At 45.2% G+C, this 27,677-nt stretch overlaps 3 protein-coding genes across 10 annotated transcripts; 1 reads left to right on the top strand and 2 right to left on the bottom strand.

The window, feature by feature from the left end:
- Positions 1 to 6,967: 6,967 nt before the first annotated feature.
- LOC308042909 (ATP-dependent DNA helicase PIF1-like) lies at positions 6,968 to 13,971 on the bottom strand (the record flags this gene model as incomplete). The annotated part of the gene is given in 14 exon segments (XM_080348678.1): positions 6,968 to 7,389; positions 7,724 to 7,750; positions 7,752 to 7,916; positions 8,849 to 8,994; positions 9,601 to 9,634; positions 9,638 to 9,660; positions 9,663 to 9,678; positions 10,460 to 10,563; positions 11,191 to 11,213; positions 11,215 to 11,328; positions 11,719 to 11,825; positions 11,904 to 12,018; positions 12,525 to 12,722; positions 13,964 to 13,971. Coding segments are annotated over 14 exon segments (1,137 nt in total). The 3' UTR covers positions 6,968 to 7,332.
- A 442-nt stretch (positions 13,972 to 14,413) lies between these two features.
- LOC308042908 (heme-binding protein 2-like) lies at positions 14,414 to 16,191 on the top strand (the record flags this gene model as incomplete). Its single annotated transcript, XM_080348677.1, is given in 5 exon segments — positions 14,414 to 14,488; positions 14,806 to 14,941; positions 15,170 to 15,335; positions 16,018 to 16,034; positions 16,037 to 16,191. Coding segments are annotated over 5 exon segments (549 nt in total).
- Positions 16,192 to 17,177: 986 nt separating this feature from the next.
- On the bottom strand, positions 17,178 to 27,054 carry LOC308042749 (syncytin-2-like). Of its 8 annotated transcripts, XR_013922395.1 has the most exons (17): positions 26,993 to 27,054; positions 25,402 to 25,450; positions 24,831 to 24,870; positions 24,520 to 24,564; positions 24,021 to 24,117; positions 23,674 to 23,744; positions 21,756 to 21,796; positions 21,502 to 21,603; positions 21,221 to 21,252; positions 20,717 to 20,809; positions 20,085 to 20,110; positions 19,577 to 19,629; positions 19,200 to 19,243; positions 18,569 to 18,618; positions 17,707 to 17,737; positions 17,470 to 17,515; positions 17,178 to 17,301 (listed from the first exon to the last, which is right to left on the bottom strand). XR_013922395.1 is itself a non-coding variant. In XM_080348380.1 (11 exons), the coding sequence occupies exon 1, from the start codon at positions 23,636 to 23,638 to the stop codon at positions 21,992 to 21,994; it is 1,647 nt and encodes a 548-aa protein (XP_080204506.1). In that variant the 5' UTR covers positions 23,639 to 23,667; the 3' UTR covers positions 17,178 to 17,301; positions 17,470 to 17,515; positions 17,707 to 17,737; positions 18,569 to 18,618; positions 19,200 to 19,243; positions 19,577 to 19,629; positions 20,085 to 20,110; positions 20,717 to 20,809; positions 21,221 to 21,252; positions 21,502 to 21,603; positions 21,756 to 21,991. The 8 variants fall into 8 exon arrangements, 2 of the variants coding, with proteins under 2 accessions (XP_080204506.1, XP_080204507.1); XR_013922396.1 differs by lacking the exon at positions 21,756 to 21,796; XR_013922397.1 differs by lacking the exons at positions 21,756 to 21,796; positions 23,674 to 23,744.
- Positions 27,055 to 27,677: the final 623 nt, after the last annotated feature.

Here is a 27,677-nt window from a genome sequence, read left to right as displayed (position 1 = left end):
TCAGATGTTTTTTTGACCATACTAGATCTCTTAACTATCACAAAAGCCCATAGGTGTATCAAATCTGGAAATGTACTTGGTAACTATCCCAAATCTATTTCCCCTACATGCCTTGAGCTGAACATATTCCTAATGATTCCGTTTCTCTGGTACTAGGCAGTGTCCTTCAGATGTCACATGCTCTCTTCATCTTCAGTTTCTGACATAGCTTTCACTTTAGTTTGATATCCTGCTCCCAGCACCCTATCTGGGATTGTTACAATTTGGTACAGTGCTGAATTCTTTCCTCCTTGAGTCTTCCTGCAGGAAAAGCAATATCAAATGCTGTCTTTGTGCCCAAGGTTCTCTCTAGCTCTAATTTCTGTTGACAGCGAAATGCCTCTTGAGTCACGCTGATGGCCAGAAATGTTTTTGTTGTTTGGGTTTTCGTTTGCTTGGGATTTTATGTTTGTTTTTTTTAAAAAAAAGAATCTCCTGAAACCCATGGAAAAGGTCGTCAAGGGGCTAATACCTCTTTTTCATACGAGTGTCCTAATGCCCAAACTTAGCACTGTAAGATGATCTATACCTCACAGAAGTACTGAACTAGCATTACACTTATGACTTTTTGCCTGATGGTTCTGATGTGTTATATTTTATGAAGGCTCTGGATGACTCTGCCGGGACAAGTGTCAAGATCTGATTACCATTTCTTTTGGCAATATTTGTATTAAAATACATAGGTCATCAGACACAGTATTTTTGACCTTGTGCTTTTTTTGAGATCTGAGAGTGCACAAGACCACACAGCAATCTGTCAAAAGTAATATTTCATCTCTAACATGAACTTAGAATTGTTTGTACACTGAGTAATTTTTACCCCTTATTTTGGAAACAACAGGAAGACATTTAATATTTGTCCAAAAGTTTAGCTGACAGCAACAATTATGGCTAATGAAGACAAAGGGACAATATTTTGTGAAAGTTTGTCATTCTGACCTGACTGAATCATCTGATGTGTTCTATATTCAGTGTGGACTTTATGTTAAAATAGCCATAGCTTACTACTGTCCCAAGTAAAATGGTTAAGGTTATTGTAAGGTCTTTTTCATCTAGAGAGAAGACTTATAAGAACCAAACTATTCCAAAACTTCCTTCTTTATTATTAAATTCATTCTGATAACATCCCTCTCCCTAATGCATTATGCATTGAAATTCTGGCGATTTAATACTAGCTCATTGCTCAAGATTCAAGATATATTTTAAAAGTTTACTTTGTACTGCAAAGTGTCAGTTGAAAGTACCTAATCTTATTATGGTCAAATATTTTATTACGATGTGCCTCAATAATCCAACATAAACAGGAAGGTAACTTACCTGGAATGTTTCCACAGAACTTAAAGACCAAGCTGATCGTTAGGTATGACTTCCAAGATAAATGACAAATTTTAAAAGCTATTTTTAAACCAAGTTATTCTTATATTAATGTACATAAGTGTCTTCCATTTAATGTAATAAATCAAATATAAGTCTGTCCAGCTTTTACCTGGAGATGTTATCTGTATTGCCTCACTTTTGTGAATCATTAGCTACTGGAATAATCTTAAGAAGCTTTATTTATGTCTTTATTTTAATAACTAACATCAACTGCAACACACATTATATCCCCTCTAAGCTGATATTTGATTATGAGGAATCACAGACCTTTCAATAAGCAAAGTAGCCTCCAGAATCTTTGAAGACCTGGACTAACTTGCAACTCCCAACTGAAAGTCTGGGCCAATCCCCCAGGGGGTTATTAATAATTTGGAAAAAGAAAATAAAAATAAAAGTATGTACCTGAAGAAAATTGATATAGCCTAGTTACTTGAGAGACGTAGATGGAAGGTGCGGTTCATATACATATTCACCTACTATAGCTCTACAGTCTTGCAAAAAGATAGCAATAAACAAAAAGATTGCAATAAACAATTTAGTAAAAACGTGCTACAGTTACACTTGGAACGTTACAGGCTTAAATCATTGGTATGTGGTACAATTTAAGATGCTCTTGGTGCCTACCTGGCCTCCAGCTGCCATCCCAGAAGGCCTCTCATAGGTTGTGTGTCACATCTGACAGGCCCCTGTATCAACACCACAACAGATTAAAAAAAATATATAATAAAAATCAGGTAGTGCAGTATTCAATAATTCTAAGTAAAGAAGTTTACTCCTAAACTTGTTATCAACTAACTTTGCTTGTATAACCAGATTTCATAAATTATATACTAGTCAGTAGCTTACCTAAAAAAATTCCGTTCAACATCCTCATGATCTGTAATAGAAACAAGCATAAAATAATCACACGGGAAATAGCAATATAGAGATTTTACACATCAAAATGCAATCTCTAGTAATTCAAGACTTCTCTCATGCTAGTAATAGAACCGCTTAGATTTAGCGGCAGAAGACAATTGCACGTCGCGGAGTGCCATAATACAAAATGAGGAACTTTTAATATCTGCGAGAAAAAAAACTACATTATTAGCATTCATAGCATAGCCCGTAATGTACTGTATTTCCGTGACTTAAGAGCACTATTTGTTTGATCTATTCAAAGCAATTCTGGATAGGAAGATCTAATTCATGGACACGACCTTATTACAGCATCTGACACCAACAGGACTATTGCTGATTTTCCTGCTCACCACAGGACTACTGGGTACAAACTGTAAGGACACGTTCATGTTTAATTATTACGAAAATGTCACGTAAAGAATGAGAAGGGAGTTAAATCACTGTCCAAAGATTTAAACTGGAAACTGGTAAGGTTTTAATAACATTCTGCATGTGAATTATGCTTCCAATAACACATAAATGTATCATGAAGCTTTAGCTGGTATAAAGCAGTTTCTCACAGCTTGATATATTTGGGAAGAGAATGGCTGTACTTTGTGGTAACAGAAATTCCAATTACGAATCAAATTCATAGTTTAATTCACTTAATTACAGCTGCAGTTAAGACAAAAGCCCTGTTTAAATACTTTCTCTTCAGTCTGTGAAAGTGGAGGGACAATATTCATGTCCTTACGTTTACGGGGGAGCAGAAAGGAGACTGCAGCTGTTTGCCCCAGTGTGCCCGAGGTTTAGCTGGGCTGCAGCCGCACTGCGGCCCCTCCGGCCTTCACCTCAGGAGCCTTCCTCACCCGCCATGTTTCACCTCAGGGCAACGGCGGAGTCTTCCTCACCCGCCATGTTCCTACCCGCCATGTTTCTACCCACCACAACACCTCCATCTTTGTTACCTCTGTACCCAGAGCACCCACCCATGCAAATGTGAGGAACTCCTACAGCAGAGAGGCAGTTTTGAAGGAGCTAACACGCTTGATTCTTGGTGTATGTGGTGCCTCCGCCCAGGTGTTGGCGGGAATCTGCGCGAGGAGGCGCCAGGGCTGCGCGGCGCCTGAGGCGGCTGGTCCCGGCTGGTCCCGGCCGAGCCCCCTGCAGGGCGCGCTGAGCGCACCGCCGGCACTGCCGATGTGGCGAGATTCAAGAAGGGAAAACACCGCACAGCTGGGAGGAGCGACGATAAAAAGGTGCGAGAAACGAGCCCCATGAGCAGCCAGGTCAGACAGGGAGGAGGAAGAGCAGGCGCTCCGCTGCAGCCCCCGCACAGGCGGCGGTGGAGCAGGTTCCTTCCCGCAGGACGGCAGCTGTGGAGACGACCTGCGCTGTGGAGACGACCTGCGCTGTGGAGACGACCTGCGCTGTGGCGGGGGCAGCAGGAGCGCTGGGTGGAATAAGCTGAGAACAGCACATAGAGTTGCCTGTATACTCAACTTGCCGTGTGAGTTGTTGAACCTGCCTCAGCGGGTGAAAGCAACAGCACCACCAGACATTTCGGAGATGCCCTGTGGTGGCCTCATGTAAGAACTGCTTGGTCTTCAGATTCTTCTTCACTTTACTTACTAATGGAGAGAGGATGAGCAGCTCTGTTCTTCCAAGTAGAGTCAGTGCAATAAACTAACAGCTCCTGTGTGGGTGGAATTGGTTCTAGCTACAGGCTAATTAATATCCCTCTGCAAGCAAAATTGACATTTTAAGGAGTATTTGGAAGAAGGGATTTTGATAATATTACAAGATTTATTTACCCCTAAGGGGAGAGACTATTCACCATGTTCCAGTATTAAAAGGGTGACTACAAAGACAACTGAGACTCCCTTTTTGCAAGGCGTCACATGGAAAAGATGGGGGGTAATGGGCACAAGTTGCTTCGGGGGAGATTCTGATTGGACAAAAGGGGAAATTTTTCATCATGAAAACAATCAGCCATTGGAATTATCTCCCGAGAGAAGTGATGGTTTCCCAGACATTGGACACTTTTAAGATTCCGGTGGACAGGGTGCTGGGCCATCTTGCCCAGACTGTGCTTTTGCCAAGGAAGGTTGGACCAGATGATCCTTGTGGTCCCTTTCAGCCTGGTATTCTATGATTCTACAATATATATGTAAGCATGGTTCTGTTAAAAAGGCCTCATCACAAGCCTAGCTGCAGGAGAACCATAACAGAGCCTGGCAGCTTGCATTTGTCCTGACTGCTTCTTTTGGGATTTAAATAGCAATCTTTAGTCTCAGCCCCATCCCTGCATCTGCTTTAGCTGGAAGGGAGCAAGAACATCCAGGTTTTACACAAGCAGACTGCTTTTGGCCTCATTGCTATTCAAATCCCACTATTCCACCTCTGAGAAAGCAACCATAATATTGTATGTAAACTTAATACTAGCATGAAGTATTTGTCAACCTTTGCAGGTTTAAGTTTTGTTCAGTGTTTTATCTCAAACCTCAAATTAGCACAAAAACACCCCCATATAATGGGAAAGATTTCAGTCCCTAAACCCATGAAAGCTGAAGTGAGTTACTTTACAAGATCACAATTAAAAGTTTATTTGCATTGTACACAGTCAACCCGCTTACACTCTAAATTATCTTGTTATTACAGGGGTACAGGAACTTTTAAAGAGATGTTAAAGGATTTGAACCTGCATTATCTCATTCTTACGCAATCCATCAATAAATCAGGGTATTGTGTATGACTAGAAGTGCCTGGTATCATCTTTTCAACTGTCTGTATCAACAGTGAAACTCACTGTAACATCCCTGACCATTTCAGACCCCACACATCAACCCTGGATGCAACACAAACCGCTCATAATGGAGCAGCCCATCTCTAAAAACCCACGAGTGCAAACTGACCCCATCTCAGTCCCCTGGCCAAGCATTCGGTCTTTTAGGTGACCCATCAGGCTTCCCTGCCTGCACCAACAGCCCTTCCCCTCACAATTAGGGCACCCACAGCCTTTGACCACCTGCACAAGAGACATGAAATAAAGATGTAGGGAGGATGGCCAGGGCACCCCCCCAGAACAGCAGCAGGAGGAAAGAGGGGCAGTGCTGTGAGGTGGGGACATGCAGTAGGGTAGGGCTCATCTGCAGCCAAGGGAATGGAGGTGGCCAGGAAGGGCTGATGCCAGCCTGGCACAGGAGGCTGACAACCTGAGCACCCCACCCACCCCAACTGGGTACAGAGAGATCTGCACCAGCTCCCCTGGAGCATGGGGCTGCTATGGAGACCAGGCCCCCCCATCAGGTCCAGTGAAGGCTCTGGGAGCCCCAGGCCCATCTGCCTCAGCACTGAAGCTGGTACCCTCTTTTCCAGGGGCATAGGAAAGTCATTTTTCAACTCCTCACCAAGGCAGACGAACAACTTAAGTCAAGTTCAAAGGATTAGAGGGTGTTGTTTAGGGGGAAAAAGGAAAAAAAGTATACAACACAAATGAAATGAGAGTCTGAAAGAGCAGAGGTAGCTCTAGGAACAGCCTGCAGTGTGATGGGAAGGGTCTCACCTTCCACAGACTCCAGCCCAGCTTCAGGTAATTCCATCTATTCTTCTTTGAAGAAGCCATGTGCTGATACATTAAGAACTCCTTCTTAAAGTAAGCAGTCCTCAATAACTCCCATGCTTTGGGTCTTCTGCTCTTGCTTTCTCTGAAACTCTACGCCCCAAGCCCAGAAAAAACAACTCTCACTTTAAAAAAATATATTTAAAATCCTACCAAAAGTCTGCTTTCTGTTATGTTAACCACTGGCCAGCCAACATCCTTCCCTGGCTTTGAGGAGAACAGCTGCCAAGAAGTGGCCTTCAACTCAAACTACAAGGCTTCGCTACAGAGAGACTATCATGCAAGAGATGAATTCCAGCTGCATGTTGATATTTCACATTATTCCCACATGTGAAACATTTAAAAATATACAAGGTACTTAAGCTTTAAGCAGTGTGCTAAAATATGTAGACCGAAGATTCTCCTTTATTAAGACTTCAAAAATACAGCGTGTTAATTCTGCTCAGCCCTGCTTTTGCTGAAGCAGGTGAAGTTACAGCTCACTTCACATGTCCTTGCCCATTATTTCCTGTTGCACATTCAACTTCCACCTCATTAGTTTGATGTGTTGTTTCCAGCAGAAATTCCCTCCCATTTGAGTGAGCCTCAAGTGTTTAAACAAGAGGGGCTCCCACAAGCACCCATCGCATCTCTCTCCTTTCTTTCTAATAGGGTAATTGATCTCCACAATTCTTGTAGTTCCATCATAATCATGGGTACAAGATGTAGGACTTTTTCCTGTTTTTAACACCACCAGCTCATTTCAGAAGGTTGGAAAAAAATAAAATCACACCTTATTGTATGCAACAGACTGATTAAAAGTCTATGGATCAGCATAACAGGCCATGTATAACTCTTAGTTCTGCTTGTGGATGAAGTTATGCAGAGCCTCCTGGTGGTAAACATCTGGAAAGCAAGAACATCCCAGCATGCTATGAAGAGAGAACCCAGTTCCCAGCAGCTCCTCGCTTACAGAAGTGCTGCTTTCCCTTGTGTCAGCAGCTCTTGTGAACAGGTCCAATCCATCCAGGCAAACGGGACACAAACCTTTTATGCCTCAGCTGTGGTACACTTGAAGAAAAGCACCCAAGTTTCAGTCTGCATAGGTGGAGAATAAAATGCAACAAAGTGGACAAGATGGAAATGTAGGAAGGTCCCTCAGGCATGTCCATGTTCAGTCATTTCATTTGATAGAACTGCATCTGTGACACACAAGTATTCAAGACTGTGGGCCCAGGAAGAGGCTACAGAAGCCTTCCAAATTTCAGAGGCATGAGGCAGAGAGACTTCTACACATCCAGGAACAACTGAATGAAGCACACATTACAAAAAAATAATTTCCTTTGACTTCATCTGTGTTACCAAATACACTTAATAGCAAGATGGCTGCAAATCAGCATTCTGTCCATTGCCTCAGAGAGGCCAGAAGAGCATTCTCAACTGCATTTCCAGTTCTCCTTTTCATCAGCAGCTGAATGAGTGTGTAGGGAATCCTAAAGGGAAAAAAAAATGAAAAACAAACAAACACAACTAAGATTTCCTGTGTGTCTACTTCCCCTTCAGTCCTTACTGCGAGAGGAGGATCAAAGAACCCCAACCCTCCCTTTCACCCGCAGGGCCAGGCAGTGCTATACCATCCGAACACTACAGTGGATGTTTTGCTATCAAGAACTGCACCACCACATTCTCTCTTTGCAGTTTCAAGTCTCCTACCACCACAAGTTTTTGAATGGTCCTGCTTCAGAAGAAAAAGGAAGGGTCTCAGGACAAACATCTCTCATCCTCGTTGTACAAGGCAGTCTTTGCTAGCATGAGATTTTTCTTTACCTGGGTTAGAAGTTGATGTCGTCTCAAGTTGTTTATAGAACTGCAACACAGAAGGATCAGCTCTGACTACTTTTAGGTCAAAATCCAGAACACAGAGACCTGCAAGGCCACGGGCTCGGGAAAGGGCTACGTAAGCCTGTCCACTTTCAAAGACACGAGACAGAGAGATTTCCACACAATCTAAAGACATGCCCTATCAAAGACACAGACAAGCTTGTTAAAAAATAAACAAAAAAAGACCAGCACATTGTATGCACACTGACCTGTCCTGCGAGTCTCTCAAGGTACATGGTCCTCAAGGTACAAGCTTGATTAAAAAAGAAAAAGGAAGTCCCTTGATTGACTACATAACTGATTAAAAGATGGGGAAAAAAAGACAGTTTTGCACTGTCGGGAATTTTCCAGTAGACAGTAGGGTCCAATAACTCTGATAAGCTGCTTGTGTGAAACTCCACAAAGCCCATATACCCAACACAGCAGGAAAAGAAAACCTGTTGTTTTCACTCCTAGTAATTAACTGGAAGAACACCAGGCTGAGCCAGAGTTTGGGTAGACCTGGCCAGCCCTGTATGCACGAACAGACATCCCAGGAGGCAACAGTATTTACAACATGGACTGTTTTAAACAGTGGCATGGGAACAAACTCAAGAGGTCTTTTACTGAGAGATGTGTTTATCAAAGTGTATGGAGTTTTACTTAGTTTGAAAAAAATACAACACACCTTTGAAGGAAAAGTTCAGCCCAAAGAGCACACCTGTGACTCCTGCACCTTCCCCATGTACACTGCAAACCTCAGGGTCACTAATGGTGATGCTGTCAGGGAAACACTGCCCTGATCAGCCCACAGCAGTGAACAATGATATCTTATAGTCCAACAGCAAGTATAGAGTTTGCAGCACCCTTACGGAAACTCTAGGCTAGCAACACTGCTATGGACAAGCATCACAAACAGGAAAACAGGTGCTGCCTTCTTCACCGCTAAAGACACACACACACACCCTAGACTTCCCCCACAACAAAGGCCTTTCAGTTTTCCTCCCCGTTTTACCAGCAACGCGAGCTCACTCAGAAAATAAGGCTTATGATGGTGTAAAAGTCTGTAAGCCGCTGCAAAAGAACACTCACCTGACTCTTGTGAATGGAAATAGCCCATGCCAATTTTAAAGGCAACTGTTGACCACTCAGATGAACTCCTGATGGTCCTTTGAAGACCCGTTTCTCCATTTTGATGACCTGTGTGACCCCACCTAGAAATCTAACCTTAGGCAGCCCTGTAGGAATGGGAGCAGGAGAGAAACAGGGATGTTTTGTGACATTCAACAGCCAGGAAGCCAGGAGCCTAAGGTTTTTTCCTCCCTCCTTTCCCATGTCAGTCTTTCAGGAATTTTAGAGCTGCATTTCAAAAAATAAACAAAATCCCACACTAAAAAAACCTAAACCCACACACAGTAAATAGAACATCCTCAAATTACATTTGGGACCTACTTAAGCAGGAGAATTAAACTCAGATAATTTATCAGTTGCGATGCAGAGAAAAATACCCGTTGCAGGTAGCAGAACATTATTCTATGAGAAAAAAACAAACAAACGAAAAAACAACAACAAAAAAACTACACAGCCACCAAGACTTGCTTCAACAGAACAGACAGGAGATGCAAACAAGCATACATAGCTAGAGAATAAAGATAAGCAAACATAAGCAGCCCAACAGACAGTACATGACAGCACAGCTCATGAGAACCCCAAACCTCTCATTGTAGAGAAGACCTCCTCCCTGCTTTCTTTTAAGTTATCCTTATCAGGCAGTAGACAGTCAGTAATAAGTTGTTCTCATTTTTTCCCCCCTTCCTCAATAAAGGATCTAAAAGTTTATTTACCCTTCTCTTTACTTCCAAATCCTACAACAACTCCTCATGCCCCGTTCACCAGCCCTTGACATTCTTAGCTAGCATCACCTACAGAGAAAAATCCCTCAGTGCTCTGGCTTTCCAGCCCATTCAGCCACCTGCAGCTCAGCTTCTAGTCAGGAAGCATAAGCACAGCAGGCTCGTGTGGCCACAGCCACATCTTGCAACTGCAGGATACAGCACCACCTCCAATTGGATTGAAACTGTTTAACAGCCTTTGCTTCCTAGGATTCCCAGCTACGACATTCTGCAGCACTAAGCACTTCAGTTGCTTCTGTCCCCAACTGGGAGCTCAGATTCAGGGAACAGATTCACCTTCCCCAAACACCAGCAAGCCTAGAACCTAGCGAACAACTTCCCAAGGCAAACGGTGCTGCTGCTAAACACAGTCCTGCATCCTTTCCACTCTGACAGCCCTAGCTCACAGCAACCTGCCCACTCCTGCAAATCTGGCAATCTGTGCTATACTCTTACAGGTCAGGAGGGCTGCTGTACGTGGAGCTGAGACTGCAGACCAGGACTGTCTGTGCTCTCTGCTGCTTGGAAGCTTTAAACCTGATTTAAGGTGTGTGCCAAAGTCATAGTGGTCGCCACTGTCCACAAGACAGGGACCTGTGCTCAAATCAAATAAATTCTCTATCTGGATAAGATTCCAAGCTGAAAGGATAAGCAGACTAGGCTAGAATCTTCTGTTGGTCTGGCATAACCGTTCTATACAGAATCTGCATTCTATACATTAATCTAATATACACATCTATCTGCTATTCCTTTATTTTTGATGCCATTTGACCCACTGGTCTTTCACAAGTGTATGTGCACACACACTCACCTGAGCTCCAAGCTTTAGCTCAACTCTACCACCCACAGGACACTGAGCGTCAATTAACTTCACTAGCATTGGGTCACTGTCCAAAGCCTCAAAAGCGTGCACTTCTGTTAAAGAAAGAAAGATGTGACAAATTGCAATCATTGAATTAATCATTCAGCAATTCATCTTTTAATATCCATTCTGCTCTGCTAATAAGACATCTTGTCACAAACCTTGTCACATGTAACAGCAGAAAGTTCACTATTGCCTCTCTTCCCAACATACCTCCCAGAGCATGAGTAGGCTCAGAAATCAAAGGCCAGCAGTAAATAGGAACTGAGCAGTCACCATTTGGAGCCTATGACTAGTTTCACTTGCTGCCAAAGAGGACTAAGGAAGATTCCCAGGGCCAGAAAGGGAGGCAGAAATGAAACAGCCCTTAATTCCAGTTGTGGCTGGATAGAGCACCACCTTTCTGAGATGCTCTGGAAAGAAGCAGGGGTGTGGGGGCAATAATGACCCACTCTACTCCTCAGCAAGCAATGAGCTCACAATCTGTTACACACCAAAAAGTAACAGTGTGGATTTTTAAGCAAAAACCTGTGAAGTTTTGCCCCCAGGCAGCTCAACTACAACACGCACAGCTTAGACTTGTGCTGCTGTGCACGACAGACCACCAATTCCTCCTGACACCCTATTGCATCCACTCAGAGCTCAGCCCCAAAGCCAGCAGCTTCCTCCAAGGAGTTCACCTGATAGCTGTTGCAAGCGTCTCGTTAGTTAATTCTACATCATCTTTATGGGTGCAGAGCCGCGTAGCCAGGATCCCATCGTGCTCAGACCTGTTAGCGGCAGTCTGTATCAGCAGTCTGGTAACCTCCTCTGTGCACCTTGTGACCGGAAAAAGAAGATTATTATTTAAAGTCATCAGGAACAGGTGTTGAGCGGCAGTAACCTTCACACAGCTGGATCAGGCTGTGCAAGCCCCAGACCTCTGGAGCAATGGGCAGAGAAAGTGCAATGTCTGCCCCAGCCCTGCCCTGGCCACTGTCAGCTCAGGATCCATCGCATTCCTCAGCAGAAATTGCAAAGAGGGACTCCAGAAAGTGTCCCACCTTGTCAGAGGAGCATATATAAAACCTGCTTACATTAACTAAAGCATTTATAGCTACTGCTCCCAGCCACACATTCCTGATAGAGCACAAAGAAGTGACAAACTGGTCTTTCTTCTGGTCCATTAGTAGGGAGCAGGGATTACAAAGAGAGCAGCTTTTCCTCACCTGCCTAAACGGACTGCACTCAGGAGCCAGGCAAAGGTGTTGTCAGTCTGTCTCCGCACTTCGGTCAGCTCCATGTTTATGTGGATGCATTTCCTCCAGCTTTCTACCTGGCAAATAATTCTCTTATTAAGAAAGGAAAGAAGCAGACTTGAAGGATAAGAATAAATGTCAGGTCAGTTTTGTACCAGGAAGCAGAACTTGGTTTCTTCATGAGCCTTACAGACTGGGGGTAGTTGCAAGAAGTCCCCACAGATGATTAGCTGAATTCCTCCAAAAGGCTCATCTTGTTTTCTGACTACCCTAAAGAGGAAGGAAGAGAAGCTCTGAATGCTCTCCAGGACCTGCACATAGTCAGGTCTCAGAAGTTACTTAGTTTGCTAGTATATTCAAACATACACCCCCTGAGGTAAAAGACTTTTATCCTCAGCCGAGTCAGAAGAACTCAAATAATTAACCAATGCTATTACAAGGCATTTGTTTTGCTTTTGCCTACCTATCCCAGCTATCCTTACTCACCTTAGTTCCTTGGTAGCTGTTACACTGCTTCTTTTTCCAACAAAGAATTGGTGCACACAGCATAGACAGCTCTATAGACAGGGAGATGGAAAGAACAACCACAACAGCCGTGGCTGGGAAGTGGGGGCATGATCAAAACCTATCTCAAGATAAAGGCCTGCTGGCTGTGAATTCATGCTTCCTTCTAGTCCTATGCCAATGGTTGCCTTGCATCATTCCCATAATCAGAGGAAGGAAGCAACCTGGGGAAATTCAGGGCAAGTAATTTCTTTTAGGTGTTAGACACTCGCCTCGCCACTGCCTCCAGCCTGTCGAAGAACTTGCCATCCACCATGGAGATCTCACCGATAATCAAGTGCTGGCGCACCCCAGGCCGCTCTGCCAGCTGAGCACACTGTTCCAGCGGTGCCTTCCCAGAGCCGATCCCTGCCAGGGGAAGACGAAAGCAAAACTTTGGGAAGTTCCTGACTCTTTGGGAAGGGGCTGGACTAGTGGTTCAGAAATAAATGGAACCTTACACCTACTTTTCCAGTACAAAGAAACACGAGTGACAGGGCTTCTTGTGTGGGCAGCTGTAGACAGTTGAGGAGAAACGAAAAATAACCTCAAAGTTTGTTCTGTTACCCAAGAAACAATTAAGTTATACTCTGATAATGTACCATGATCTACAAATCAAGACAACTGCTCCATTAACTACACACTGTCCTTGCAACATAAAGTACAAAGGACATTGTAATATAATAGCTAAAAAGAGACTTTCTGGGGATGTAGGTCTATAATCTACCTCCTAATGACAAAAATCATGAACAAAGGCACCTAGAATCTCAAGACTTTTAACCAGATGTGGTAATTACAATAGCGATTTTGACCATGAGCCAGCACTGGGTCCTTGTGGCCAGGAAGCCAATGGTACCTGGGGTGGGTTAGAAGGGGGTGGTCAGTAGGTCAGAGAGGTTCTCCTGCCCCTCTGCTCTGCCCTGGGGAGACCACACCTGGAATCTTGTGTCCAGTTGTGGCCCCTCAGTTCCAGCAGGACAGGGAACTGCTGGAGAGAGTCCAGCGCAGCCACCAAGATGCTGCAGGGAGTGGAGCATCTCCCGTGTGAGGAAAGGCTGAGGGAGCTGGAGCTCTGGAGCTGGACAAGAGGACACTGAGGGGGGACTCGTTCATGTTTACAGATATATAAAGGGTGACTGTCAGGAGGATGGAGCCAGGCTCTTCTCGGTGACAGCCAATGGTAGGACAAGGGGTAATGGGTACAAACACAAAAGGTTCCACTTAAATTTGAGAAGAAACTTGTTCCTGGTGAGGGTGGCAGAGCCTGGCCCACGCTGCCCAGGGAGGTTGTGGAATCTCCTGTGCAGACATTCCAACCCGCCTGGACACCTTCCTGTGTAACCTCATCTGGGTGTTCCTGCTCCATGGGGGGATTGCACTGGGTGAGCTTTCCAGGGCCCTTCCAACACCTCACATTCTGGGATTCTGTGATTTTGATTTTTTTCCCCTTCATTTCGGGACAGCGAGAGGAAGTGGAATGTTTTCACAGCTGCAGCTTCCTCCTTCCATGTGAAGACTACCTAGGAAAGCAGCTACACATTCAGAAATACAGAATACCTCATCTATTCACAGGCCTCTGGAGCTAGAGGCCATTAAGAAAGGCATCCACTATTATGAGGGCCAATAAAGGTATGGGAACAGTCAATGACAGAGTGCCCATCAACACAAGTACCTTTTCATTGAGGCGCAAATTGGCTGGAGTCCTCAAGTCCTTTTTACTTACACATTTCCACACAACTCCCACTTGCAGGACCTCAATCTTCTGGTTTTCAGCCAGAAAATGCCTTCATTTCACCAAGAAGCAAAGGCAGCTTGGTTCTTCTTGGGTCTTTCTTCTCTCCTTCAACAGTTTAAAGGATTTCAGCCCTGGTTGTTGAATCATTGGGGATAAGCAGTGGAATCCAGGCCTTTCACAACTTCAGAGACAACTGCTTTTTAGAAAGCACCAGCCTTTTCCCGTAACTTTTCTAGTCACTTCTCAGCAAGTGTTAAAAGGCTTGAGACCAGAGGCTGAGGAAAAGCTCTTTGACATTAGGCAGAGAAGCCCTAGCGCTGTCTTCTGCCCCATTTTACACTGCACTGATAGAAGAGAGACCCGTGTCTGTCTTTCAGCTCTGGCAAGATGATCAAATCCTTCAAGCAAACATTTCTGTCCCTGGATCTGCAGTCCCCTCTCTGGAGCTCAGTGGAGACAATGGCAAGTGTTAAAATCAAGAGGAAGGGAGCTCTGTGGAGCTGGCGTAGAGCTGGGATTCTCAGCCTGATTAATTCTGGGAAGCATTACTATAGACACTGTTCACACCTAGTTACAAAAGGGGAGAGCAACACCTATTTGTAAGTTCTGAGTAGCTCAGCCTAAGGCAGAACAGCATGGTTTTACAAGGGAGGAATCAAATAGTTTGATGTTGGGGGCATGCCTAGAGTATGCAACAAAGAGCATTATCTCCCTGCAACAGTATTTTCATAACCTTCAATAGTAATCTTATGGTCACTGTGACTTTTGCTACCTTTCAGATGAAGGATTATGAACTGCATCGGTATGAGACAGCCAAGTGGGTCAGCACAGTCATTCGGGGAGAGACCCAGAAGGAGGCGATGTGCCAGGGCTTCTGGAAACTCTTCCACTACATCCAAGGGAAGAATGAAAAAGGTACAATGTGCTGGTTTTGAACTGTAAGAAGCACAAATGAGAGGTTAAGCTGAATAGTGTAGGACAGTAGATGTGCTGTAGGACATCCTTTTGCCTCCATTAGGCCATTCGACATGTGAGGCTGCTTTGGTATCTCATTTTAGGATACCTCTGCATCAGCCTTCGCAGCAGCACTCAGGCACTGTCTTTCCTTGCTGCTCAAGACAAAACTTTTTTCCTCTCCTCTAGAAATGAAGATTGATATGACTGTACCAGTGACACATCTGATAAAATCTGGCTGCACACACTTCAAGATCTCTTTCTTCGTGCCATTTGAACATCAGGACTCCCCGCCACAGCCAACCGACTGGGATGTGTTTATCGAGGAGCGCAAGGCAGCAGCTGTCTTTGTGCGGTAAGCAGCACCAGTGCAGCTGACTAACAAAGGCTGCTACTGAAATGGCTTCATCTATTAAGTCTGGACTATTCTTTCTCACAGTTGTGGATATATCCTGCTTTTCAGAGCCTTCACTGGCAAAAACCCGACCATTTTCAAATCTTTCTTATCCTTAGGTATCCGAAGAACAAAGAGAAATGACCAAGTTTTGAAACATTATTTAGCAGACTCTTCCATATTGCATTGAGCGGGTTTTTATAGAAACACAGTCTGCGGAATCCTCTGCTCTTGGACACATTGTGCTACAGAACATCTAAATTACTCTTCCAGCCCTCTTTATTTATAATCCCAAATACCCACAAAACCTGCAAGGCTGTTATTTATTACCAGAAAAGCACACAAAGTTACACTTCCCCCCTCTGCATGTGCTTATGTCACAGGTAACAATCTGTGTCAGCTAATGCTCTGAACATTGCCAGCAACTTCATTTTCGTCATTTTTTTAAAATCCTACCTTTTAAAACGGCACAAATAGCCACATGCTCCCTGACATCTAGTTCTGCACCATACATCTAGTAACTACAAACTGCATCAGAAGTGCTCAGACATCACATGCTTTGCAAGCCTAAAGTTTCCTTCTGTGAAAATAAGCAAGCAGGGGCATGAACTCCTTAATAAAACAACCTTTTCACTTCTACCAGGTCCTTTGGTGGATTTGCCTCCCAGAGAAATATGCTGATGAAGCTGAAGTCTTGGCCAGAACCTTAAGAAACAGAGGCCAACCATTCCATGAAGACTTCTTCTATACTGCAGGCTACAACAGTCCCTTCAAGCTCTTCAACAGGCACAATGAACTGTGGTATTTTAAAAGGTAATACGGTGGGCAGGGTGGAATATTAGGAGGCTACTAATCAGCTTTGGATGAAAACAGACCTTATTAATGGCTTTTGCTTTAGTGCAGAAGAGATTTAATTTGCACATGGACACAGCATGATGTCTAATTTATTTTCTCTAGGATGAAATACTTCTGTGGCTAAAAAGTATTTCAGCTCTTTCTACAAGGTGTCATTTAAATTAGATTGTACCAGCACAAGTGGGAGGGAGATACAACAAACCCATTCCTCTTATTGAAAGCTTCTAGGAAACACTAATAACCTGAAAATATTTCTACAGAACAGTTTGGACATCTAGTTCTACTTCTCATTAGAAGTGCTACAGCAATACCTCAAGTCTAATGGAGAATGACTTCTCCGTAGAGCTAACTTTGCCATATTGATACCACTCCCGAGACAACAAAAAGATGGGGGAAATTAAATGCATTTTTTAAAGAAACCTAACATTAATGAGTTTTGGGCAACAGTAATACAGGCCCTAGTGCCTCATGTGCAGTAACATTATCTTTTTTAATAGCATTATTTAAATGCCCCACCTCTACACACACTTTTCCTCACGGGGGCTGGCCACTGTCTTGCTCCAGACTAATGCCGGTGACCAGATTATAGAGTTGAGTAGAAAAGGGTGAGCAGTGTCCAACCTGTATGCTTATTCTACACATGCCATCTGCACCTGAACACGTAATACCAGACTTACTGGTGGCCTGTTATTCAGGAGCAAACACACAAGCAGTGTTTAGCTCTCACCTACAAAATACTAAAGACTTGTTCAATTATTTAACTTTGTCCAAATCTTGGTATTGTGAGGTCAGCTGCAGTCCGACACCCAAGTCAGAAGACACTTGCAGGACTAGCATTTGAACTAGTTTAGACTCTGCTCTAAATCAAGCATTTGAAGCTTTTATCAAGTAGACTAAAGCTGTTTTACAGCAAGCTGTTCAAGTCAGAAAACAGTTCACAACAACAGGTGGAGTTTACAAATTTTTATTGGTTCCAATGAGTATCAGGCAAACATTACCAGTGTGGTAAAAAACCTCTTCGCTTTTTAATGCTGTTCATGCAAGTGTAACCCATCGTTCATCAATCTTCCACCTATTACAACAGACATAACCATTATAAGGCACCAAACCGGCACAAGAAGCTTGCTGGGAACAACTCAGACCTTAGATTTTCATCTCTGTTCAGAGAGAGAGTTCAAGGCAAAGGTTATCATCATTTGTTCCAGCAAATAAATTTCATTATTCCTACAGTTACACTCACCTTCTCAGTTCTTCTTGCAGTAGTTTCAAAGCTGCCTCCTCCTTACCTAAGGCAAGAAAACACAATTAACATACACAGTAACACAACTGCTTTAAGCTCCAGAGCAGCTTTGTAACCTCAGAGAAAAGTGGAACGGAAATGGTGATATCACAGTCATTCATTTGGCAGAATCAAATTTCATCAGTGGCTACAGATTCTCCCAGAAGTTAAGAGAACTCATCTGCTGTGTGGTCTTACCCAGTGAGGCTGCAGACAGCGCGGTCCTTTCCTGAGAAAGAGAAAAGCTGTTTCAGAATAACAGGCATCACTCAAGTTCAATTATTTATCTATGAAGTTCCATCCACTGAACTAATTTTACCTACAAGGAGGCTGCATTTTAGCTGGCAAATGACCAGAACTTCAACTTGCAACGCCCAGATGGGACACCTATAGCCTTAAGAATGATAGCAGAATCAGTCTGCTGGAGGAAATTAGTTGGTACAGCAATCACCTGGAACCTGATCCTACTTTTACCTACAGCCAACACAACCAAGATTAGCAAAAATTGCTGAGTAGCAACAACCACAGCAGACAGACAAGTGTTGGGCTTTTTAATTCAAGAGTGCAGTTACAGTGTCAGCTCAAGGAACAGCCAGACACATCAGCTATGAGTTATGACAGTTTTTTGCTAATACACACCCCACTGTACTACATATTTAATACCTTATTGGATAAGTGGTCTACACTGATTCAGTTTCCTTTATTTCCACTGTGTGAAGACATTCGGCAATAAAACCCTGGTTTTAAGAGTTACTGAGGCCACATCTTCTGTTGACACAAACAGAACCCTACATGAAGGTCACCACTGACTGCAGTTCAGGAATTGTCAGGTATCTGTTCCAAAAGAGCCCTTCCTTTTCAAGTCAAATTGAGAACTACATAGAAGTGGATTCTTGCTACAAGCATTATTCCCACACTAGCTGAGGGTAGGAGAATCAGCGTACAATATAGGAAGACAAATCAGATCTATCACAGGACTAATTTTTGGCGCTACTATCTAGGTGTTTAGCACAAAGACAATATTCCAGTAATTATCAAACCACATGTATTCTACACTTACCTCAGACATGTTAGTCTTGTTTTTCACACAAACGGCCCGCAAGCTTCACTCTGTAACAAGTGCATTTTTATTAACACACTCTCCTTGGCAGTGCTTCAAGAGTTAGTTTGAATGTGTGTACTGTTTCAGTGCAAGAGTCCTCCTCAGGCTCTTTCAGAGAGATTCCCATTGCTTAGAACAAATCATCACAAACAGTACATGCTTAGAGAAGCTTAATGTTTCGTTACTTCTGTTCCTCCTTAAAGGACCAGACTTCTGCGTTTCAGATCTTACTCCCAACCAATCTTCGTTCACATCACATAGAAGCTTTAATCCAGCCATAGAGACCAATAATTTACCACATCACACCAACTATTTGAGATCAGTGCTATTCCCTGAAAAATCCCACTACTTAAATTAACCTCCAAAAAGTTAAATGGCAAATAATTGTACTGGTTTTGGTTAGCACAAGCTCTGCACTGGCAGGTTATCACACATTCTTCTTAACTAGAAACTCAAGCAGCCCAGAGCAGTTACATCATTTCAACTACTCCATACTATAGCTTTTCAGCTACAGAAGGAAGTTAATATTCTAAGTTGTATTGTAAGTTGTAAAAAAAGTCTTATGGCAACTGAGAAGCAAGCAGCTTACCAAGCAGATGTCACAAGTATCCGGCAGTTCTCCCATTCTCAAATCTAGGATACACACAAAAAAATGGAATGTCAGTCCAATGCTGATGTTACTCTAGCGCCCCACGACTTCCAGAAACTCCTTTGCCCATTACTTTCACAACCATCCTTGTACCTTATCACTGCCTTTGGTCACAAAGTGTGTGATTCAATTCCTAGCACCCCAGGTTAACTGAACTCTGCTGATAAGCTGTGATCTACTGGTAGAGGTAAGAAAATCATCAAGGAACCTCCTGCTTAACACCACAGCTGCACCACAATTAGAGCCCAGCATCTAATAACCTCTCCAGCATCTATCACACAGTTCTGCCCAGTCAAATGCGTTTTCTGGCTACTTACTTCTGCTGGTAGCACCACCAACCGCATCACCCCACAGCTCCACTGCAGCAGCCCTGGAAGGAAGCAGAGTGTCAGGCGAGCACAGAAGCGAGCACACAAGAATGAAATCTTGTCAGGCGCCTGAAGTCAGATAGAGCTAATTGCAGACCTCCAGGATTGAAGTCAGGGCAGTCATGTCTCATCACACAGGCAGCTCACACTGTCAATCACTCAACAGCTATCTATCTGCTTTAGGCTACAGTTGCTACAGGGAAGAGGGCAAATACGCAAATAGCACAACTCCGTGAGCCTACAGGCACACAGTGAAGAGTTTAGCATAAACCAGCCTGCCAAGGCTGGGACTTAGCCAGCAGCTCCCCCCTAAGCATCCTTTGCTTTTGGACAAGATGCAAGCAGCAGCAAACACTGGCCCCTTACACCTCCCTCCCAACTTACATGCAGTTAAATACTTTACTTCTAGGCAGTTTTTCCTAATGCTAATACTTGCAAAATTAAAAAAAGTACTTACATCACAATGAGAAATGCCTCAGAAGCCTGTAAAGGAAAAGTTGCTATTAGGTAGAGGCCAGTAGAAAGTTTCAGCACAAGAACAGTTTCAGTGAAATACTGTATCAGCGTTTAGTCAAGTTTTATCCTCATTGGGATCAGAGACCTGATTCAACATCATCTACAGTAAACTGCAACGCTCCCAAATCCCCTTCCACAAGCAGGGCCTACGGCCAATCCCCAATGCCCCCACGATGACAATTCCTCAACCCCAGTCACTGCTGGAATTGCAGAAAGGAGACAGCATCTGAACTGCAGAGTTCAGTGACTTGAACTTTGTGTAAACATCTCAGTTGGCCTAAAATGGGAAAAGTATCGCAGATTACTAAATTTACAGGACTGCTGCCTTCACCATTCAAGGCATTTGCTCTTAACAGACACATTCTAAAAATCTTTACCGCCACAAAATAACTACTTGATGATTTTACTGTGAAGCGTGGGGGATCTGAAGGTGCACTTAGGCTACTAGTATCTTTGCTTCAGATTCTCCAGAAAAAATGGATTTGTAGACCCTCTTATTTCCAAAAGCAAACTCCCAAGAGCAAATACAGCACAACCGAGCATAGCATCCATGTAAAAAAATCTTTCAATTACCTGCAATTAGGAAGGCCTTGTGCTCATCAATGCCAGTAACAGGTGTAACAGCTCCTCATGCTGGAAGCACAGGAACCCTCCATCTAGGGCACCCTGAAAAGCAACAGAACACCTAGAGAACTTGGAGCACTAACATCAGACCAAAAAAGATTGTGTTACTGAAACAGCAAAACTATCCTGCTGTATTTGTGCTTCACAAACACAGCCTACTCTACCCTTCTGTCCCTCCCACTTAAGTTTTGATGTTCAGCCCATTTACTGATCTTCCAACACAAATTTTCAAAACATTCATAGAGCAAAATAGTGTTTCACTCTTATTTTTAATATGGTTTGTCTGTCAAACTTAGCCTAAGGTACCAGAGGCTGCATCAGATAGGAGCGAAAGACAGTAACAGCGTGATCAACACGGTTCATCTGCTGAACTATGCCGTCATCACACACAGCCTTTGGACACAGCAGGGATATAAATTAGTGTTTCCAGATGCAGGCAATACAATTATTTACCTTGCACAGCTTATAGCTTCATCTCCCAAAGCCTGCAACAAAAGAAAACAACCATTCAGATTCCCCACATCTTTTGCGGCCTGTAAGGTTCCGGTCCAATTTCAGGCTTGAGGAAGGTGTGAAGTGATCCCAAGAGTGAGATTAAGACGCAAACAGGGTCAAATGCCACCAATCAAGCCACTTTTATTGCATAAATGCAAAGAGATAGAGCAATAGGAAAGGCAGGAAATGTCAGGAGGAAACAAAGCAAGCATCTGGGAAGAGAAGCAAAGGATAGTCACCACCATGGATCCAGCGGCGTCCCATTGGTCCTCAGTCTTCAGTTCTTCGGTGGTGGGTGCCCAGAGCAGCTTGTTTCCATGGTCCTAGGCCAGCTGTGGTGCCTGATAAGCAAAGGATTGATCATGCTGCTTCAGCAAGTTCGTACAAGTTTCTTTGCAAGCTGCAATGTTTCACAATTCCACCTTGTTTCATCCGGCAGGCACACACAAGCAAGCTTTGAAACAATTAATTGATTTCAGTCTCTCATACCAACCCATGGCTCAAAGATAGCTGTCTTGGTTCGCAGATCACTGTCTTCATGGTCCACAGTGGTGACAGAGGGATAGTAAAGTAGGAAAAGAGCATTTTTTTCATGCAACTTTCACAACTGAATGTTTTGGTTGATACACTGCTCAGGTATATTTAATACTGTCTGGTGGTATGGTGGCTATGAACTAAGTATTGGTTACAACATGCTGAATTAATTGTGTTAACGAGAACGATACACAGTCAAAACAACATCACTACACCACACAACATATAAAACAAGATGCACTTAATCCACAGAGCACCTGGAAGCCATGAGAGGGCATCAAATTCCCAACCTTTCCCAGTCGGGATGGGGACATGGGCTACCTCCCTTATTCTAGAAGCTATTTGTTTAATAATCTCACCGTTGTCATCGATTTTTAGACAACAGTTTGAATTATTTAATTTACCACAAACACCACCTCTCTCAGCCAGCAGGTAGTCATGAACCATGCGCTGTTGCAAAGCTGCCGGTCGCGTTTTCGCAGCCTTGTCTGCCAACAGACCTGGCGCCTGAGGGGTCTCATTGCTAACGTTTTCCAAAGCATCTTGTAACCGAATAATGAGATTCAAATTATCAACAGGTTCTCGAGCACCACTAATCGCTTCACTTGGGTTCCAGGTGACAGGACCATAGTGTTGGATGATCCGTTGAAGGGGCCAGTCATCCTTCCCCCATGTTTGGCCACTACCACCCACTACAGCAGTATTAACGGATCGCTTACTTCGTGAAAGATCATCAGATAACCTGACACCCAGATTCTTGCCATTGCCTTCAGGGAGCAGAAAAAACAAGGGATGAATGACCCCAATATAACACACTCCAGTCCAATTTGCTGGTAGCAGTTTGTACGCGTGCTGCCCACACACCCAGTAGTGGCCCTTTAAGGCTCGAGTTCCATTTTCAAACAGACCTGTGGGAGTCCAGGGGGTTTGAAAATAAGTGGTGTTACTTGTCCCCAGAGGGTGATACGGCTCCCAGGTCTGGCGTCTGTTGGGGTCTGTAACACTACAAAACCAGGCACCAGATGTTCTTCCCCATGTACACGAAGTACTAATATTATAAATCAAACTATAATTATCAATAGTATCTCGTCTACGCCTAGAGTGGAGGCTCCAACACAGATATTCTCCAGTCGGTAATCTGGAAGTTGACCCAGAACAATTGTTGGTACCTTCAGCAGGAAGGACTGCCCAAGTTACCTTTCCCTCTGTGGGTAAGGTGCTATCATAGAAAGTAACTCTCAACTGGTTAACAGGGGACCAAAAGCCAGAAAAGCGTTTTCGGTGTCCAGTTTCATTTATCCAGGCCCATCCTAGCTGCCGAGGTACAAAAGATTCATCAGTGGAGTTGAACAATTCACAGTATTTCTGCAGCTCCGATTGCAAAAACAGTGGATTGTCTCTGACTCGTGAGCAATTAACAGGCTTGCAGCCATCAATGAGGCAATGGTTCCCATACGTGTAGGTCCAATTGCATTTACTGGTTCCCATAAAGACACCACCTTCCTGAGTTCGATTCAGACAATACTGGCCCTGAGCTGGGTACCGAATTGGCCAGGGTGGTGGTGCATCTTCCTCCCAATAGGTACCATTCTCCAACTCACTGTAATTGCTCACCAGCCACTCAGGAGAAATGGGGACAGAGGTCCAGGGCCAGCTTTCCAGGCCGAGCGGCCCTCCGCACACCCAGCAATTGGTAAGATTAAACGTATGGGCCACAGAATAACCTAAAGTCACAAACTCGTTTTCCCATTCTCGGCTAACACTTAAGCTGAAGCCTACCCAGGGGACAAGGGCAGAGAAAACAGTCGCCCAAAACAACGTCTGCAGTGATATATGATACATCCTAAAAATATCAACAAAGCAATAAGTATCAATACTATATAAGGAATTAAAATCCAGATGAGGGTCCTCTATCCTGGCTCAGGATGTTTTTCTCCGCAGAGTTTGTCTGCAAGAGAGAAAAGAAAACATCCTCGGTTCGTTTTGGGAGCTGGAGGTAGGAGGTTACTATCAAAAGGATGGGGTGACCCATCCTGTGTTTATTAAGCTTTTGCTCTTTCCCATTAGCATCCTTTATTTAATGGGGTTTCAAGTACCAACAGCACATTCCCTACAGTGGGAAGGTCAAAGAACACAGGTTGGCCAGGAAAACAGGAGGGATTTTTAGGGCCGTCAGGGTCAGTTTTCATCTGTAGAGCAACAGCACAGTATTTCCAAGTCTTACCTTCTCACTAAGTGGAGTAGTCAGCAAACCACATGTTTTATAATTCTTCCAAAAACTGGGGGCTATTTGCACAGCTTGTATCTTCATCTCTCAGAACCTGTAACAACAGAAAATAATGAATCGCATTCCCTCAGCCTTCATGGTCAAGCCTACGCTGGCCAGCAAGAGATCACAAGAGCCAGACACATCAGATAGGAGCGAAAGACAAAACTGTTCTTCACAGTATATTCTGCTGAACTATGCCATCATCACTGTATCTGCCTTGGAATCGGAGTACCAAGCAATCGCCTCTTGTGACAGCTTTGAAAAATTCAAGTTCCTCACATAAAACACAAATATTTAAGAGTTTTTGAATAATAGGAAGCACCATTTTTTTCCACGGATCAGTGGAAATGAACCCCAAAATGTTTCCTCCTCATTTTAAACATCCCACCCTTTCCACCACAGTGCTTTAACAGCTTCATGGAAGAAACCCCTACACAAACTTCACATCTCTCACCAGGTGATGTTCCTCTTCAGGTCTTTCAAGTGCACAATTCAAATCCTGGAAGAAAAAAATAAAAGCTTATGAACGGTATATTCAGAAATCAAAACATCAAGAGGAATTCTAACTTGTTGTGCCTCAGAGGAAAGTTATGGTGGTAAATATGCTCATCATCCTCTTGATCAAGAGTAGCAAATAAATGTCATCATTGTGGCACAAGAGGGAAAACTTAGGTCAGGGATTAAAGTCTGTCTATTGATGATATTAGAACAAAAGATAAAAATCACTAGGTGCCTTTTAATGCTGAATTTTGAAGTTCTTTTTACCTTGTGAAGTAGCATCAAGTCTCCATATTCAGCAGCAGATCTGGAAGAGACAGAGTAGTTTCAGACACCTGTAGAAGCAGAGGGAGTTCCTCTGGCAGTGACAGCAAGCACAGAAAAAAAGCCTCAGCACAAGAGTTTTCAGAAATCGCTTCTGTCCACTACTCTTATACTGAAACCATCATAGGCTCTCTGCTTTAATTCACATCGATCCTGTTACAGGTTCTTTTTGAAACATGCATCAGGCACTTTCCTTCAAACACCAAACTATTAATCACCATGGATGGCGAAACAGCAGCAAAGAAGGAAAAAAATGCATCTAGGGTACTACTATAGCCTGGCAAGAGGCTGGACTAGTGGTTCAGAAACAAATGGAACCTTACACCCACTTTCTAGTACTAAGAAACAGGTGACTTTTCCCAGCAGAATCAGGACTGCCTGAAGAGGCACCAGCTCCTGGGTTACAAACACCAGTCCTATAATCTCCTGAGATACGGGAGTACTCCAGGCCAGTTGCTCTAAGGGTACCTACACTTTAATTCTCAACTCAAACTATTTCAGAAGCAGCACTTACCTGTTTCAAAGCCATCAGAGAGGTAAGAGTGTAGTTGACACATCTTAAACTGAAAACAAAAGATAATCCATTAGTTTTTCTTCTTTGAAGAATCAAGATGTCATGTTCACACATTCTCTTCTGAAAAACTCAAGTAAAATTCAAAACAGTGTCCTGAGCCTTACGGTAAAGCTCTCCCCAATGCAATCTACACTTCAGCTCTTTGAAGAGACAATGCCACAAAAATAACTGCTAGCTCGTATTTAAGCAGAACAGAACCACTAAAATTCTTTATGTTCTACAGCTTCAGTTCCAGTGAGAAATCACCAGGTAGGTCCAGCAGCCATGAACTTCTTTTGGCTGCTCAGACAGGACCACAGCGCCTCAGTCAGGGCAGACACACCACCACACGCTATTCCATGCCCAGCTCAGATATGTTGGTATTCATCAGCCTCTCAGATGTCCCTACCAACATAGTTTTCATCACATGCAGGCACATGGAACTCCAGGTGAGCTACCACACTGCTTTGTTAACATGGGTATTGAATTGGAACTCTTAGGAAGCCAACATTACCCAGAGCACGTGGCAGGGCTGTCTCCTCGTGCACCAACACACTATTCTGCAGGGGACAACCTCCACCTTCCCCACAACCCAGCATCTGCACCAAGGATTAATTCAGAGGAGGAGGAGGTGGCAGCCCTTTATCCTACCACAACACACTTTACATGAAAATTTGTATTTATCAGTCAAAGCTTCCTCCATAAAACCTAATAAAAAAAGAACTAAGGAAGCTGAGGAGAGACCTTCTCTCCATAACTGCCTGAAAGGAGGTTGGAGCCGGGGGCGGTCGGGCTCTGCTCCCAACGAACAAGCAACAGGACAAGAGGAAACAGCCTCCAGTTGCGCCAGGGGAGGTTGAGGTTGGGTGTGGGGAACAATTTCTTCCCCAAAGGGCTGTGGGGCATTGGAACAGGCTGCCCAGGGCAGTGCTGGAGTCACCATCCCTGGAGGGCTGGACAGACGGACATGAGGTTCTCAGGGAGATAGGGCAGTGCCACGAGTGGGTGAATGGTTGGACTCGCTGATCCCGAGGGTCTCTTCCAACCAAAGCAACGCTATGACTCTACAGCCTGTCTCTGCAGCAAGCACATGCCACCCCGCCACCTTCCACCAGTATTTCCCACGGGAAAAGGGCTCCCAGGTGAGCCCCCGCAAAGCAAACAGCGCCCCACTTCTCAACCTCCACCACCCGGGCCGCACCGAATCCCAAGGCCCGAGCCCCGGCCTCCCCCCTGCGCTCACCCCCAGGGCGCTTCCAGCCCTCAAGGCCGATGTTCCCCGGGGCCGCCATCACCGTGGGGCCTGCGTGGGCCTCCCCTCCTCGTAGCCGTGAGGGGGCTCCACGGGTCTCCGCTCCCCCAGGGCCGCCACGAGACGGAGCCTCCTCAGGGCTCCCCAGCGGCCTAGGCCGCAGAGCGGGCCCCGGCGGCTCCATCCGCCGCCATCCTCTCCCACCAGTGCCCATCGGGGACCGCGCCTCACCCGCAGCGATCCCACATCACCCCCAGAGCGGCGCAGGGCCGCACCGTGCGGGAAACCCCCTCCACTAACCGGCAGCGCCGTGCCAATCGCTCCCCCAGCTCCACCGCGAAGCGAAAGGCCTAATGGCCGCCTACGCGCCCTTTATATAGCGCCGGCGCCGGTCACGCGGGAAGGCGTGGCTTAGAGGGGGCGTGTCCAGAAGGGGGGCGTGTCCACAGGGCGCGTCGCGGCGGCGGGCGGGGGAGCGATGAGCTCCGCGGCCTCACGGGCGGGAGTTTTCTTCCGGGGTGCGGCCCGCTCGGGGGGTTTCGCTTCCGGGACGGCGCGGCGGGCCCTTCCCACCCCCGGCAGGTAGGTCGGTCCCGGCGCGGCCCAGCGGGCCCGGGCGGGGCGGGGCGGGCGCGGCGGGGCGGGGCGGGGAGCCCGGGACCGCCCCACCGGCAGCCGCCGTGACGCCCGCGGGGAGCGGCGCTGAGGGGCGGGGGGTGCGCGGCCGCGCACCCCCCGCCCCTCAGCGCCGCTCCCCGCGGGCCCCCCGGTCTCGCCCCGTCCGCGGGGTTCGGGGGGGCGCCCGCTTGGCTGTTGTCAGGGCTTAAAACGAACCGCGGTCCCCGCCCGGAGTCATCGCCGTGGGGGGAAAACACCCCAAAACTGTCAAATCAGCAGTTTTAGCCGAGGGGGGGGTGAGAGAGGCAGCGCCTGTCACCTCAATGCAGACCCACCGCTGGGTTGGTAGCCACGTTACACCCGTTTT

This window comes from Nesoenas mayeri (assembly GCF_963082525.1).
Source record: "Nesoenas mayeri genome assembly, chromosome: 8".
NCBI classification, from domain to species: domain Eukaryota; kingdom Metazoa; phylum Chordata; class Aves; order Columbiformes; family Columbidae; genus Nesoenas; species Nesoenas mayeri.
This window is presented reverse-complemented; position numbering and strand designations above follow the sequence as displayed.